Source organism: Enhydra lutris, unplaced genomic scaffold (genome assembly GCF_002288905.1).
Source record: "Enhydra lutris kenyoni isolate GAN:26980312 unplaced genomic scaffold, ASM228890v2 scaffoldscaffold15, whole genome shotgun sequence".
Taxonomy (NCBI): Eukaryota; Metazoa; Chordata; class Mammalia; order Carnivora; family Mustelidae; genus Enhydra; species Enhydra lutris.
Window position 1 is genome coordinate 10,142,453 of NW_019154099.1, and position 13,724 is coordinate 10,156,176.

General features: G+C 43.3%; 1 protein-coding gene across 2 annotated transcripts; it reads left to right on the top strand.

Annotated features, from left to right (window-relative positions):
• The first annotated feature begins 7,407 nt into the window (after window positions 1-7,407).
• LOC111146975 (kelch repeat and BTB domain-containing protein 6) lies at window positions 7,408-12,429 on the top strand. 2 transcript variants are annotated; one of them, XM_022502778.1, is made up of 2 exons: window positions 7,408-8,948; window positions 9,114-12,429. In XM_022502778.1, the coding sequence occupies exons 1-2, from the start codon at window positions 7,958-7,960 to the stop codon at window positions 10,145-10,147; spliced, it is 2,025 nt and encodes a 674-aa protein (XP_022358486.1). In that variant the 5' UTR covers window positions 7,408-7,957; the 3' UTR covers window positions 10,148-12,429. The 2 variants fall into 2 exon arrangements, with proteins under 2 accessions (XP_022358486.1, XP_022358485.1); XM_022502777.1 differs by having other exon boundaries at window positions 7,408-12,429.
• The last annotated feature ends 1,295 nt before the right edge of the window (window positions 12,430-13,724 follow it).

Sequence of the window (13,724 nt, forward strand, 5' to 3'; positions counted from 1 at the left end):
GGGGTAGCTCCATAGGTCCCTCTAAGTGCGCCAGACCAGCGGCCGGCTGCGTCCTTAGGTCACAGCTCCCAGACCAAGCAAAGAGGTCTCTTTCTCAGAAAGTCTGGGCATGTGTTTCAGTCTGCTCTCTGTGCAGTGCCCTGGGAGAGGGAGTCGGCCGACAACGGTCTCTTTGGTTGTTACAGTCCCTTGGGACCCAGGAACGCAAGCCCCTCTGGCCCCCACAGCCAGGTGATCAAGCAAGCAAACCAACAAAGAGGAAGAGGGGAAAAATGAAAAGGGGAAAAAAAGATGGCGTCTGCTGGCTTTAGCAAGGTGGAGTGAGCACGCAGAAGATGGTGCTATTAACCTTGACAATAAAACTGCCAGTTATGTTAACTGCAAAAGATAGCAGGGTTTTTTGTTTTGTTTTGTTTTTTTCCAGGAATGGCACAGAACTGCAATCGAGGACAAGCCCTCCAGGTTTAAACTATAGGCAAATCGGGAGAACAAAGGGAGAGGAAACTCTTCTTTAGAGGAAAGGGAGGAGTAGGGAGGGGCTGTTATAAACAAAAAGTCCATTGGCATAAACCAAGAGATGGAATTATAGTGGATTTTCATTGGATAAGTAGTGATTGTCTCTTATTGCTGGGACTGTTGAAACCCTCCCCACTCCCCCAGCACCCCCCAAACCTTCCTTCCTCCTGCTGGGAGAGTAAATAAAATAGTGTATCCCCTGGGACTGATAGGAATGGTAGGGCTGAGCCCTCTCCCTCTGACCTCCTAACACCATTCTAAATGAGTTTTCCTTTTATTAATTTCCATAGGGTCTACCTAGTGGAGTATAATGATGGCACATGCTGGAAAGGGGGGAAAATGGTGCCTGCTGGCTCCAACAAGGCAGAGGGAGAGCAGGAAGATGGCACCCACTAGCCTCCCTCCCTGGAGAGTATCCCATCAGGCTCCTGCCCCTCTGACCAATGCTTTAAAATCAGCAACTAAATCTCTTTCCAATAAAGTCTAGGTGTTTTCCAAAGGGCTGCTTCTGCCCTGGGCCCCCGGAAGGGTGAATGGCATGTGAGCCCTTTAAGAACCATTCCTCAGAGCGTGCCTGGGTGGCTCACTCATTTAAGCATCTGCCTTCGGCTCAGGTCATGATCTCAGGGTCCTAGAATGGAACTCCAGATAGGGCTTCCTGCTCACCGGGGAGTCTGCTTCTCCCCCTCCCTCTCCTCTGCTTGTACTTGTGCTCTTTCTCAAATAAATAAATATATGCATCTAAAAATAAAATAATATTCCTCAGTTCCTGTAGCCCTTTGGGTCTTGTGGATGGCAGCCGTGATGGTCTTCAAAGCCAGATGTTTGGGGGCCCATCTCTCAGTTGGTAGTCTTTTTTTTTTTTTTCTTTTAAGATTTTATTTATTTGACAGACAGAGATCACAAGTAGGCGAAGAGACAGGCAGTGGGGAGAGGGGAGCAGACTCCCCGCTGGGCAGAGAGCCCCATGTGGGGCTCAATCCCAGGACCCTGGGGTCATGACCTGAGTTGAAGGCAGAGGCTTTAAACCACTGAACCACCCAGGCGCCCCTCAGTTGGTAGTCTTAAAAGGTGGGGTGCCCACTGTAGGGTATGAACCCTTCACTCCCCATGGAGAAGGTCTGGGTTCCTGAGTTCTCTTGAGATTATGTGTGAAGTTCTCCCTTTAGGGATTTATGGCAAGAGTGTTCTCAGCCTTTCTTACCAGTTCCATGTGGTTTCCCTCTCATTTGCCCAGTATAGAGGGGTCAGTCCATCATTTTTTTTTTCCCCAGAAGAAATTGTTCCATATATAGCTCTACATTCAGTCTGTCCAGGGGAGAAGGTGAGTTCAGAATCTTCTAATATCACCATCTTGAGCTGGAACTTCTATCATTCCTTTCTGTTTTTTCCTTAGGATTTCCATTTCTCTGCTGACACTGCCCAGTCAGTTTTTGCATGCTGTCTACTTTATCCTTAGAGGACTTGGCATAGTTGTTTTCCAATCCCCAGTCTGATCATTCCAACAGCCCTGCCATGTTTGGTTCTGGTGCTTGCTCTTGTCTCTTCAAATATCTTATTAAATACGTTTGCTCTAGACACCTAGAACTAACATTATGGGCCAACAGTATTTTAAGTTAAGAAAATACAATATCGTAAACTTGTGTGTAAACTACACTCAAGTGCAAAAAAAAAAAAAAAAAAAGCATTCAACATAAAAAAATACACCTGGGCACCTGGGTGGCTCAGTATGTTAAGCCTCTGCCTTCAGCTCAGGTCATGATCCCAGTGTCCTCAGACCAGGTCCTGCATCATGTTCCCATCTAGGCAGGGAGTCTGCTTCTCCCTCTGCCCCTCCTCCCTTGCTCTCCCTCCCCCTCTCTCTCTTTAATTAATAAATAAAATCTTTTTTTTTAATTTTTTTTTAAGATTTTATTTATTTATTTGACAGACAGAGATCACAAGTAGGCAGAGAGGCAGGCAGAGAGAGAGGGAGAAGCAGGCTCCCCACTGAGCAGAGAGCCCCACGCGGGGCTCCATCCCAGGACCCTGAGATCATGACCTGAGCCGAAGGCAGAGGCTTAACCCACTGAGCCACCCAGCTGCCCCTAAATAAATAAAATCTTAAAAACAAAACAAAACAATACATTTGCTCTGTCCCTTCAAATCTTTACCTTTCTTTCTTCGTAGCCAGACACGATGTGCTAGGTAAAAGGAACTGTTGTAAGGAGGCCCGTAGTAACGTGGAAGCGAGGTGTAGGCCAAGGGGACGGGATCTATGACTAGGTTTCAGTCTTTCAGCGAGCTTATACCTCTGAAATGTGAGCTTTAAAAGTCCTTGTTGTTTAAATTGTTTTCCCTCCCCTTCGGTCAGAGAGGATTTGGATAGAGTGGGCAGGCGTTGGGTAGTTCTCTTCATTGAGGTCAGCGAGGCTCTGATAAGACCCCAGCAGGTGAGGCTCTGACTAACTAGTTTCTCCTGAAAACGATCCTTGTTAGGAACAGAGGGCTCTGATGTATTTTAAAAGGGCTGCCTTCAGAAGTACAAGGGGCTTTTTCCCTATGTTCGCTGTGAAGACTGGTCAAGGTCCTGGAAGTAAATCTCACAATATTGTGCCCACCGAATGGCCCCCACCCATGACTGGGTCCTCTGGAGTCATTGACTCTAGAGTTGCCCACACTGAACCCTCAGCAATTCCTCCAGCATATTTCCAGTTTTTCCACCTTGGCCCTGGTTCCCACCGCAGTTTCAGCTCCTGGGTATCTGCTCCGGTAAGCCACGACTCTCTGTACTCACCTGTCTCTTCAGTCTTGAGCAGCTGTTTGCCCTGTGTTTTCCTCTCGTTTGTGAATCCAAGAAGAGTTGTTGATTTTCAGCCTGTTCAGCTTTTTTACTTGTTGCTAGGCAGAGTGGTGGATTCCAAGCTCCTTATACATGAAACCAGACTGGTCTTGCATTTTTTAATTGTGAGATATGAAGTACGTGTCACACCCCTTATAGTTTTGTAACAGTCTTGGCGTGTAAGACACCATGTAAGATCCCTTCCACTTAGAATCAAGATTGGTCTTTTGGTGGTGTCTTTGCAGAAGATGAAATCTCCAGTTTGACGATCATGCAAGGGCTGGGATGGCAAAGGAAACCCGGCCTGTTGATGATGAATGAGTGTATCTAATAAGACATTAGCAGTGTTTAAGGACAGGTGTTGGATTGGTCAAATTAAGGGTGCCTTCAAACAAATGAATTAAAAAAACAAATTTGTTTGAATTTAAGAGAGACATTGTGTTTGTTTTGCTCTGTTTTGTTTTGTTTTGCTTTTCCCAGAGGATTGAGAGAGGTAGAGAATAGTGAAATTTTCGTAGCAGTGTGGGTACTTGTCAAATATCCTGAATAACCTTACCATTGAAGTGCATTTCTCTATCACTAGAGAGGAACAAAGGGATTCCAGAATGGGGAAAATTCTTTCCGGTGGCAGCTTAGCTACAGTTGTGGCAGTAGCCTGTCTGCAAAGAAAAGCTTCTAACCATCCTGAAAAAAAGGAAATGAATGTCCTTCTTTTGTTGTAAAAGAAGGGAAAAGGGTAATGAGCAAATGGAGAGTCTAAAAGTGGGTGAAACAGATAGGGACGTTTTCAAATGCTGACGTGTAAGGAGAGTCCCAATTAGGGAGAATGGCGCTGTTTTCTTAGTCATGGCATGCAAGGGAGAGACAACAGCAAAAAAGCTAGTTGAATGTTCTAGCAATTAGCCAGCTAATCCTAGAAATCCTCAGAGTTGCCTTTTGGTCTCAGGGAAAGGGAAATTAATGATGGTGTTAAGACATTCAGGGGACAGAGTCGTCCCTTCACTGGAGGTAATGTGTCCTAGCTACTGCTCTTGAGGAGGCTGAATCATTGCATTGTGTTTTTAGAAACCTTATGTCTGTTGTGGGCAAATGCTTGTAATAAACAAGTTGTTAAAATCAGATGAGCAGAGAAGACAGTTATCTGCATGATGGATAAGGAGAGAATTACAGGGAAAGGTTAAATTTCTCAGGTTTGCAGAGAGTCGGAGAGAAATAATTACTGGCTTCAGGAAACCCCTGAGGCATGGCAGTCCATGTGTATTGTTGATTTTTTTTTTTCTCTTCCATCTGATGGCCAAAAAGATATTTGAATCAGGGTAAAGGGGTATGGTGGGGGCGGAGGGGGAGCAGAACATAAGTTGATAACTGTGAAGTGAGTGGTGGTTGATTGCATATAGGCCAGAAGGCATTGGGGTTAGGAACTAGAGGAAACTGGGTTTAGCTAGTTTATTGCTCACAAATGTTAAACTAATCAGTATCCCTTACCATTAAGATTCTTTACGGGGGGTAGGGGTGGATTATTATTACAGGATGTGTCAACAAAGCCTTGAATCCTAGGGTGAAATTTTTGGAGAGCTTCTAGTTTTAAGTATTCCTGGTAATCTTGGGAGTGGCATGGAAGGATGTATTTCTATTTCCAAAGGTTTGGCCTCCTAGACTTGGCCTGGTCAGAGGAGTGAGCTCCCCAAAGGGAGTTAGGTATTATAGTTAACAGTTTGTATTTAAGTATGTGGACCTTTTTACGGGAGAAAAAAAAAAAAAACGTGTTCAATGAGTCATAAAAAGGCAAATGTACATAGGTACAGAATAAGGGACTTCAAGGGTGAAGCATTTGGGGGAGAAAATCTCTTCCCAGAAAGATGAGTGGACCTATGGAACTAAGCACTAAGCCTTGCTTTGTAGTGAGAGGTGCTAGTGAGACAGAAAAAGATGTAAACAAAGGCAAGTAACGTTTAAATTTATCATCTCCTCCTTTTTATGTCCAAGATGAGGATGTCAGCAGGGTTAGCACCTCTGAAGGCTCTGTTCCTGAGGCAAGGATCTGTTCTAGGCTTCTCTCTTTGGCTAGTAGATACAGAACATTTTCATCATCACAGAAAGTTCTATTGAACAATGCTCCTGTAGGCCTGAGAGCACAGTGTCTAATATTTTGCATTTTGTGAAAAGCAAATGAAAACAATGCTAAGCACTTACATCAAGAAGTTAAAACTCATTGACTGAGCACAATTTATTTTGAGGGTTGTATACTGAAACAATGTTGATAAATACAAATTTATAACATTTTGATAAAGCACAGACTAGATTAATTCAAGGGATGGTTGAGTATGTATGATGCCAAGCTCTAAGGATCCTGAGTAGAACAGGGTCTCTTTGTGGGAATATTTCTATTTAAAATTATCCTCAATAACCAGAATTCCAGTTGCTTCCATTGATTTGGAGGTGGGAGTGTAAGGTGCTATATTGGACTACATTAAGAGGTTAACGGGAAAAAAAAAAAGAGGTTAATGGAAATACTTTTGCACGGCTTCCTGAACATGAAATACTGACTTTGTGAGACCACTGAAGCATTTATTTATATTCCTGATTTACATAATTTGACATAATCCATATATACTGCTCTCTGAGATAAAAATTTAACAGGCCTGCAGATGCCGGTGAATGTTTAAAATACTATCATATACTTTAGAATTTTTCCAGAGGCAAGTTTAAAATCTGTAAGGTCAAAAATTCAAAACACTGACAACACCAAATGCTAGGAAGAATGTGGAACAACAGGAATGTGCATTAATTGCTGAGGGGAATGCAGAAACTGTATAGCCACCCCTTTGGAAAATATGTTGGTAATTCCTTACACAAGCTAAACATGATCTAACCCTAGGACCCAGCAATCGCTCTCCGTGGTATTTACTGAAATGAGTTGAAAACGTGTCCACACAAAAACCAGCACAAGAGGTTTATAGCAGCTTTATTCACAAAGGCAAAAATACAAAGCAAATGAAATGTCATAGAGTAGATGATGGATAAGGAAATTGTGTAAATCGCAATGGAATATTATTCAATGATAAAAGAAAAGAGCTTTTAATGAGGAAAAGACATGGAGGAAACTGAAATGAATACTGCTAAGTGAAAGAAGGTTTTTTAAAAGGCTACACATCATATGATTCCAACTATATGACATTCTGGAGAAGTTAAAACTACCTAGACAGCAAGAAAATCAATGGTTTCTGGGAATTGGAGGGCAGGGAGAAGGAGGCATAAATAGATTGAACACAGAGGATTTTCAGAGCAGTGAAACTAATTGTAATGGTGGATACATGACATACCTTTTTCAGTACCCACAGAACTGTACAACACAGAGTAAAATCTAATAGAAACGATCCACCTTAATTCATAATAATGTACTAGTGTAAGTTCATCACTTGTATCAACACATACGCCAAGGCAAGGTGTTAATAATAGGAGAAACTATAAGGAGATGGAATATATGGAGGTCCCCTACAAAATTCTGCTCAATTTTGGAGCACCTAAAACTGATCTTAAAAATAAAATCAATTATTAACGAATAAAGAAAAAAGATGAACAAAAACAACAACAAGCAGATTTAAATATAGAGAACAAACTGGTGGTTGCGGGGGGGGGATGGGTGAAAGAAGTAAAGGGAATCAAGAGTACACCTAATGAACATCGAGTAATGTATAGAATTATTGTACCGTTTTATTGTACATCTGAAACTAATAATTGAAAAAGGGGGAAAAAAAACCTATTACTAAATGTGGGGGCGAGGAAAGGGTGGAATCTCTGCAGAAACCTGCAGGGCTTTGAATTTTTTCCTACAGGCTCATAATCTCCAGAGTGGGCACTTGATTTTTCATAAACGGTAGAAGAAAAGCTAAAATTTATCTAACCTTTACATCACAGGTACTGCGTAAGTACCTTATTAATCTAATCCACAAATATTCATTCAGAGCATCCTATTTAACCTACGCAATTCATGTCGTCGTCACACAGCGCTATGACATATTGTTGTTATTCACATTTTTAAAAACCATTCTGAGAGCGAAGCCAAACAGTAGACAAATACAGAAATGTGCGACCAATCTGGATTCCAAATCCAAAGTTCTAAACTATAAATCCGAACGAAAGAAAATTAGCGATTTCTAATTCCGTCAGCTGAAACAATGAACGGCCGATAAATCTCGCGATATTATCGAAACTACTACTCCCAACAAGCACAGCGGCTTCTGTCCATCCGCCTATCCCCTTGAGTCTGTAGGGCCCCGGCATGCCTTGAGGCGCGAAAGGCAGCTGGGAGCCGTAGTTCTCTTGGACGCCTACCGGTATTGCCAGCGCGGCAGTGGCGGCTCTCGGTTCCGTCCAGCGGGTTCTGTAAGGCGAGCTGAGGCGGAGAAAGGGCGCGGAACTGGAGGAGGGTGAGTCAGACACTGTCTACGCTATAAAGGGAGGCGGCACTGCGGCACAGGGCTGAATTAGGTAAATGGACCCGTGCTGCAGTCTCTCCGGAGACACCGCGATCTAGCACCAGCGAGAAGAGGGCGAGGAGGAGCCAGAGCCCGGTCCTTGCACCCATTCTCGCCCTCGTACCCCGCCGCCATCTCCACCATGCAGTCCCGGGAAGAAGCTCCGCGCTCTCGCCGCTTGGCCAGTCCCCGTGGCGGCAAGCGGCCCAAGAGAATCCACAAGCCCACGGTTTCGGCTTTTTTCACGGGCCCGGAGGAGCTGAAGGACACGGCTCATTCTGCAGCCCTCTTGGCACAGCTGAAGTCCTTCTACGACGCGCGGCTGTTATGTGATGTGACCATCGAGGTGGTGACGCCTGGCAGCGGGCCTGGCACCGGCCGCCTCTTCCCCTGCAACCGTAACGTGCTGGCTGCCGCGTGTCCCTACTTCAAGAGCATGTTCACCGGTGGCATGTACGAGAGCCACCAGGCAAACGTGACCATGCATGATGTGGATGCCGAGTCCTTCGAGGTGCTGGTCGACTACTGCTACACGGGTCGCGTGTCCTTGAGTGAAGCCAACGTGGAACGCCTTTACGCGGCCTCTGACATGTTGCAGCTCGAATATGTGCGGGAAGCCTGTGCCTCCTTCCTAGCCCGCCGCCTTGACCTGGCCAACTGCACTGCCATCTTCAAGTTTGCTGACGCCTTCGGCCATCGCAAGCTGCGATCGCAGGCCCAGTCCTTTATAGCCCACAATTTCAAGCAGCTCAGCCAGATGGGCTCGATTCGGGAAGAGACTCTGGCAGATCTGACCCTCGCCCAGTTGCTGTCAATCCTGCGCCTGGATAGTCTCAACATAGAGCTGGAGCAGACCGTGTGTCATGTGGCTGTGCAGTGGTTGGAGGCGGCTCCCAAGGAGCGAGGTCCAAGTGCTGCGGAGGTCTTCAAGTGTGTCCGCTGGACGCACTTCACAGATGAAAATAAGGATTACCTGGAAGGGCTGCTGACCAACACCATAGTGAAGAAGTACTGTCTGGACCTTATTGAAGGGGCCCTGCAGATGCGCTATGGTGACAAGTTGTGCAAGTCTCTGGTGCCGAAGCCAGAGACCAGCAGTGGCAGCAGCGGCAGCAGCAGCAGCAGTAGCGGGGGCGGCAGCGGGGGCGGCAGCGGCAGCGGGGGCGGCAGCGGCAGCGGGGGCGGCAGCGGCAGCAGCGGCAGTGGCAGCGGCAGTGGGGGCGGTGGCGGCGGCTGCAGCAGCAGCGGCAGCAGCAGCAGTGGTGGTGGTGGCTCTAGCTCCTCTGTTGTGCCCACAGCAGAAAATCCCCCCCAGAGGCTGGGCGTGTGTGCTAAGAAGATGGTGATCTTCTTTGGACATCCTAGAGATCCCTTTCTGTGCTGTGACCCATACACCGGCGATATTTACAAAGTGCCGTCACCTCTGACCTGCCTTGCTCACACTAGGACTGTCACCACCTTAGCTGTCTGTGTCTCTCCAGACCATGACATCTACCTGGCCGCTCAGCCCAGGAAGGACCTCTGGGTGTACAAGCCAGCCCAGAATAGCTGGCAGCAGCTTGCCGACCGCCTGCTGTGCCGGGAGGGCATGGATGTGGCCTACCTCAATGGCTACATCTACATCTTGGGTGGGCGAGACCCGATTACCGGCGTTAAGCTGAAGGAAGTGGAATGCTACAGTGTCCAGAGAAACCAGTGGGCACTGGTGGCTCCGCTACCCCATTCCTTCATCTCCTTCGATCTAATGGTAATCCAGAACTATCTCTATGCTCTCAACAGTAAGCGCATGTTCTGCTACGATCCTAGCCACAATATGTGGCTCAAGTGTGTTTCTCTCAAGCGCAATGACTTTCAGGAAGCCTGTGTCTTCAATGATGAGATCTACTGCATCTGTGACATCCCAGTCATGAAGGTCTACAATCCAGTCAGAGGAGAATGGAGGCAGATTAATAATATTCCCTTGGTGTCGGAGACCAACAACTACCGCATTATCAATCACGGCCAAAAACTGTTGCTGATCACCTCGCGCACCCCGCAGTGGAAGAAGAACCGGGTGACCGTGTATGAATATGACACTAGGGGGGACCAGTGGATTAACATAGGTACCACCTTAGGCCTCTTCCAGTTTGATTCTAACTTCTTTTGCCTCTCAGCTCGTGTTTATCCTTCCTGCCTTGAACCTGGTCACAGTTTCCTCACTGAGGAAGAAGATGTGCCGAGTGAATCTAGCACTGAATGGGATTTAGGTGGATTCAGTGAGCTGGACTCTGAGTCAGGAAGTTCAAGTTCTTTATCTGATGATGATTTGTGGGTTCAGGTAGCACCTCAGTGAAATGCACAGGATCAGCAGAATTTGTTGTAGATAGGTTGAAACACTAAGGTGTTTTCACTGCTTTGGAAAGTGTCTTAAAGAGATACCCTTTCTCTTTGCTGGGAAACAACAACAACAACAACAGGTTGATTCATTTCAGGTTTGGTTTAGAAAGGGTATTGTTTGAAATACTAACATAATTTAATGTTAGGGAATTTATACACTCAAAGAAATCAACCTATTTAATAATTTACTGTTCTAAAAGTCCAGTATTGATTTGATTGTTGGGTATGTTTATGTTTGATTATACTAATTTAGTGTTCTGTTATTAAATCTTCTGTTTTGTGCCACAAGTACTGTGACTTGAATTTTGATTTTCACAATAGAAAGCTGATTGGATAGGAATTATCAGGTAGGGTTTGGAAAGTCTATCTTTTCCTTTAGGACAGGGTAGAAGGTTTCCAAAACTTTAAACTAGTGGATTATTACAAAATGTGTTCTAATTTAAATATAGTTTGCCAGGTTTTTGTTCAGTTACCTCCCCTTTTGTGAAGAAAAAAAATGCATTTGTTTAATGTGACTGGTGATTTCATTTGTAATGATGTACAACATGGCTGTAAGCTGACTAAAAGTAAAAACAAACAAAAACAAGATTCTACTGTTTAAAAAGAAACTTCAGTTTTAAATTTGTAATGTAAAATGTGTATTTGCAAACAGTGACCAATGTTCCATCTGTTCTAGTAGGGTCACCAGTCATCGAAAAACCTTAAAAAAAAAAACAAAAAAAAAAAACTAAACTAACTTGCTTTGTAGGTTCACGTTTTTGATCTATACTTGATATATGCTTCACAGAATCAGAGGAATCATCCTCTTTTTCACTGGACACGATTGTGTAAATTTGTATCCATTGTCTTAAAAAGTTTATGTGATTCTTAAAATACTTTGGCTGTACAGTTTTGGTGTTCATCTTAGATTTGTCAGCAAAATGTGATTATTCTTTGCTGTTTAATGAGATAATATTCGTTTTGAAAATATGTGTAAGCTAAGAACAGTATTTTATTGAGATCAGTAGATATTGTGTCTATCAACTATAAAATCAAGTGCCAGCAAAGAACTTTAAAACTTTAAGTTGTGTATAGAACTGTTTTGTGTAGCATCGAAATATTGTCAGTTTTGTAAGTCACTAAATGTTATTATCAGCTTAAAGGTATTTTTGTATTAAAAGTTTACAGTTAAATAACATAAGTGAATGATGGCATTTGGGGCCAGTAGTGAAAGTATATTTCGTCTAAAATATTTCCCTAAGCAGTGGTATACATGGTTATTTTATTAGGGTATTTGTATCTGTTCCGTGTTTCTCTGTGAACCATGCTCCAGTCTTTGTTTCTGTCACACTACGGAAGGGAGAATTCAGAAACAGAGACTACGTCATACAAAACTGACCTTTGCTAAATACAAGTGCTTACCTCTTGAGGGTTTACTGGCTATGGCCATCGTGCTCCGTACCCGTGAAAAATGACCAGATGCTCACAGTGTATACGTTTTTTCTATACCCAGTTAGAATTTTCTTCCTAAATCCTCATTCAGTAACATGCTAATTCCTCTTCTATGTTTATGCTCTAGTGGTAGAATGCTAACATTTCTCACACGGTGGCTGAATACAGAGGATTTGTGTTCTCAGGTGGGGAACCGAAGTTTTTAATGAAATACTATAGGATGAAAATGGAGAGAGGGACACAAAGGGTTAAAAAAAAGTTGTCTCAGCCATTTTGATTGGCCATCTGAAGATACTACAAAACATTCCTCTTTAACGTTTTTAGTGAACTAAGATGCTTGTCCTAACAGTATGTGTTCCTTCAAAAGGGCAAACATGCTTTTAGTTGTTTAAGGCTACGTTTTGTTCTATTTAACAGCAGGGTTGTTACAAGCACTGTACTTAACACAAAACTGTGTCTCAGTAGTGTATTTGGCCAATTTTTTCTTCACCAGTAACTTCTTGTGGATAGCTTTTTGTTTTGTAAGGTTGAAATAGGACAGTGCTGATCTGAACCAGATTGTCTCTCTGCAGAATTAAAGTATGCAAGTGAATGCTAAATGACAAATTCTCTAATTTGTCATTCTCAACCTTTGAGTTAGGGAAAAGCTAAGTCGCAGTGATATCTTGGTTTACAAAGAAGTTTTCTTGGGAAGAATTTTGGTTTCGTGATATATTTGTGAATTAGAGAATTGATGTTAATCATTATTTTATAGATAAGTGATTTGTATGTGATTAGTTGCAAATAAAACTGGTATTAGAACCTAAACTTCCTGGCTCTTTAATTCAGTGTTTCTGCGAAACGTATAAAACCCTTGCTTGTGCCGTGAGTGACACGGCCAGCAGTGTTGAAATCCCTTCTTGATGGGGAAGCACCTTTTGTCTCAGTTTTCCAATTAATCAGCACATCTTTTAGTGAATGCTCAATATAACGCTCTTTGCAAGACTACTCTTTGTAAAATTTAAATGACCTTGATTATCTTTTGTGTCTGTTCCTGTAGTCTGAAAAGCGTAACCCAGATTTTTACAGGTTCTTCTAAGTCCAAACGATGAGTGTCATTAGGGCTTCCAGAAGGATAAACTAGAAATTAATTTTCACAACTGGATTATCTATTTTAAAGAAAGAAATTAAATTATAATAGCTGTTTTCATTGCTTTTAGTTGAGCAGAGATTTTTTTAAAGTTTTTTGTACTTGATATTTTGAGAATCTGGGGAAAGCTTGATCCATTTTTTCCCCCAGATTTTATTTATTTATTAGAGCACAAGGTGGGGAGGGGCAGAGGGAACCAAGAAGCAAGGCAGACTTGCTGCTGAGCAGGGAGACTGGCGTGGGGCTGGATTTCAGAACCCTGGGATCATGATCTGGGCCAAAGGCAGCCACCCAGACGACCCCTTTGGTCCATTCTTAAGAAAAAAAGCAAATTTGTTGTAATTTTATAATGTCAAGGGTATGATATGACACTTCTGCTCGTCAGACCTAAGGTAAGAGTACATGTCACAGTGTTTCCTTCCATATCTGCTTAGAAACTTCAAGACCCTTTGCATCACTCTAACTTTAAAAGGATATTCATTATAGCAAATATGATAAAGCAGGGAAGTATTAGGAAGCAAAATCACTCATAGAAAATGTGACCATCAGTAGAAACGTAAGAGAATGTTATTTTTTTTAAACAACAGCATTCAATGTGATTTGAATCCGATTTTTTAAAATTATAGTAAAAAAAAAACCCACAAAAGATAGTGTTCACAGAAACCTCTGAGGCTCAGAGTATTCTGGGGGCAGTAGGTTTTTGTGCAAAACAGGAAGAAGGACCTCCTCCAGTCTGAGCCATTTGTCATGCAGATCTGATTCATCAGACTTTCATTCCTTACATGTGCAACCTTGAGGATTCAGCACCATCCAAGCAAGGCACAGAGTAGGGAATGGATATTGTTGTAATAACATTCCATCTTATATGGGAGACCTGTTTTCTCCTATAATGGTCTAATCAGGAGTCACCTAATGGAGTCAGCCTTTTACACTCCCACTTTCAAAGTTAAAATTGCTGCTTAGAAACACTATA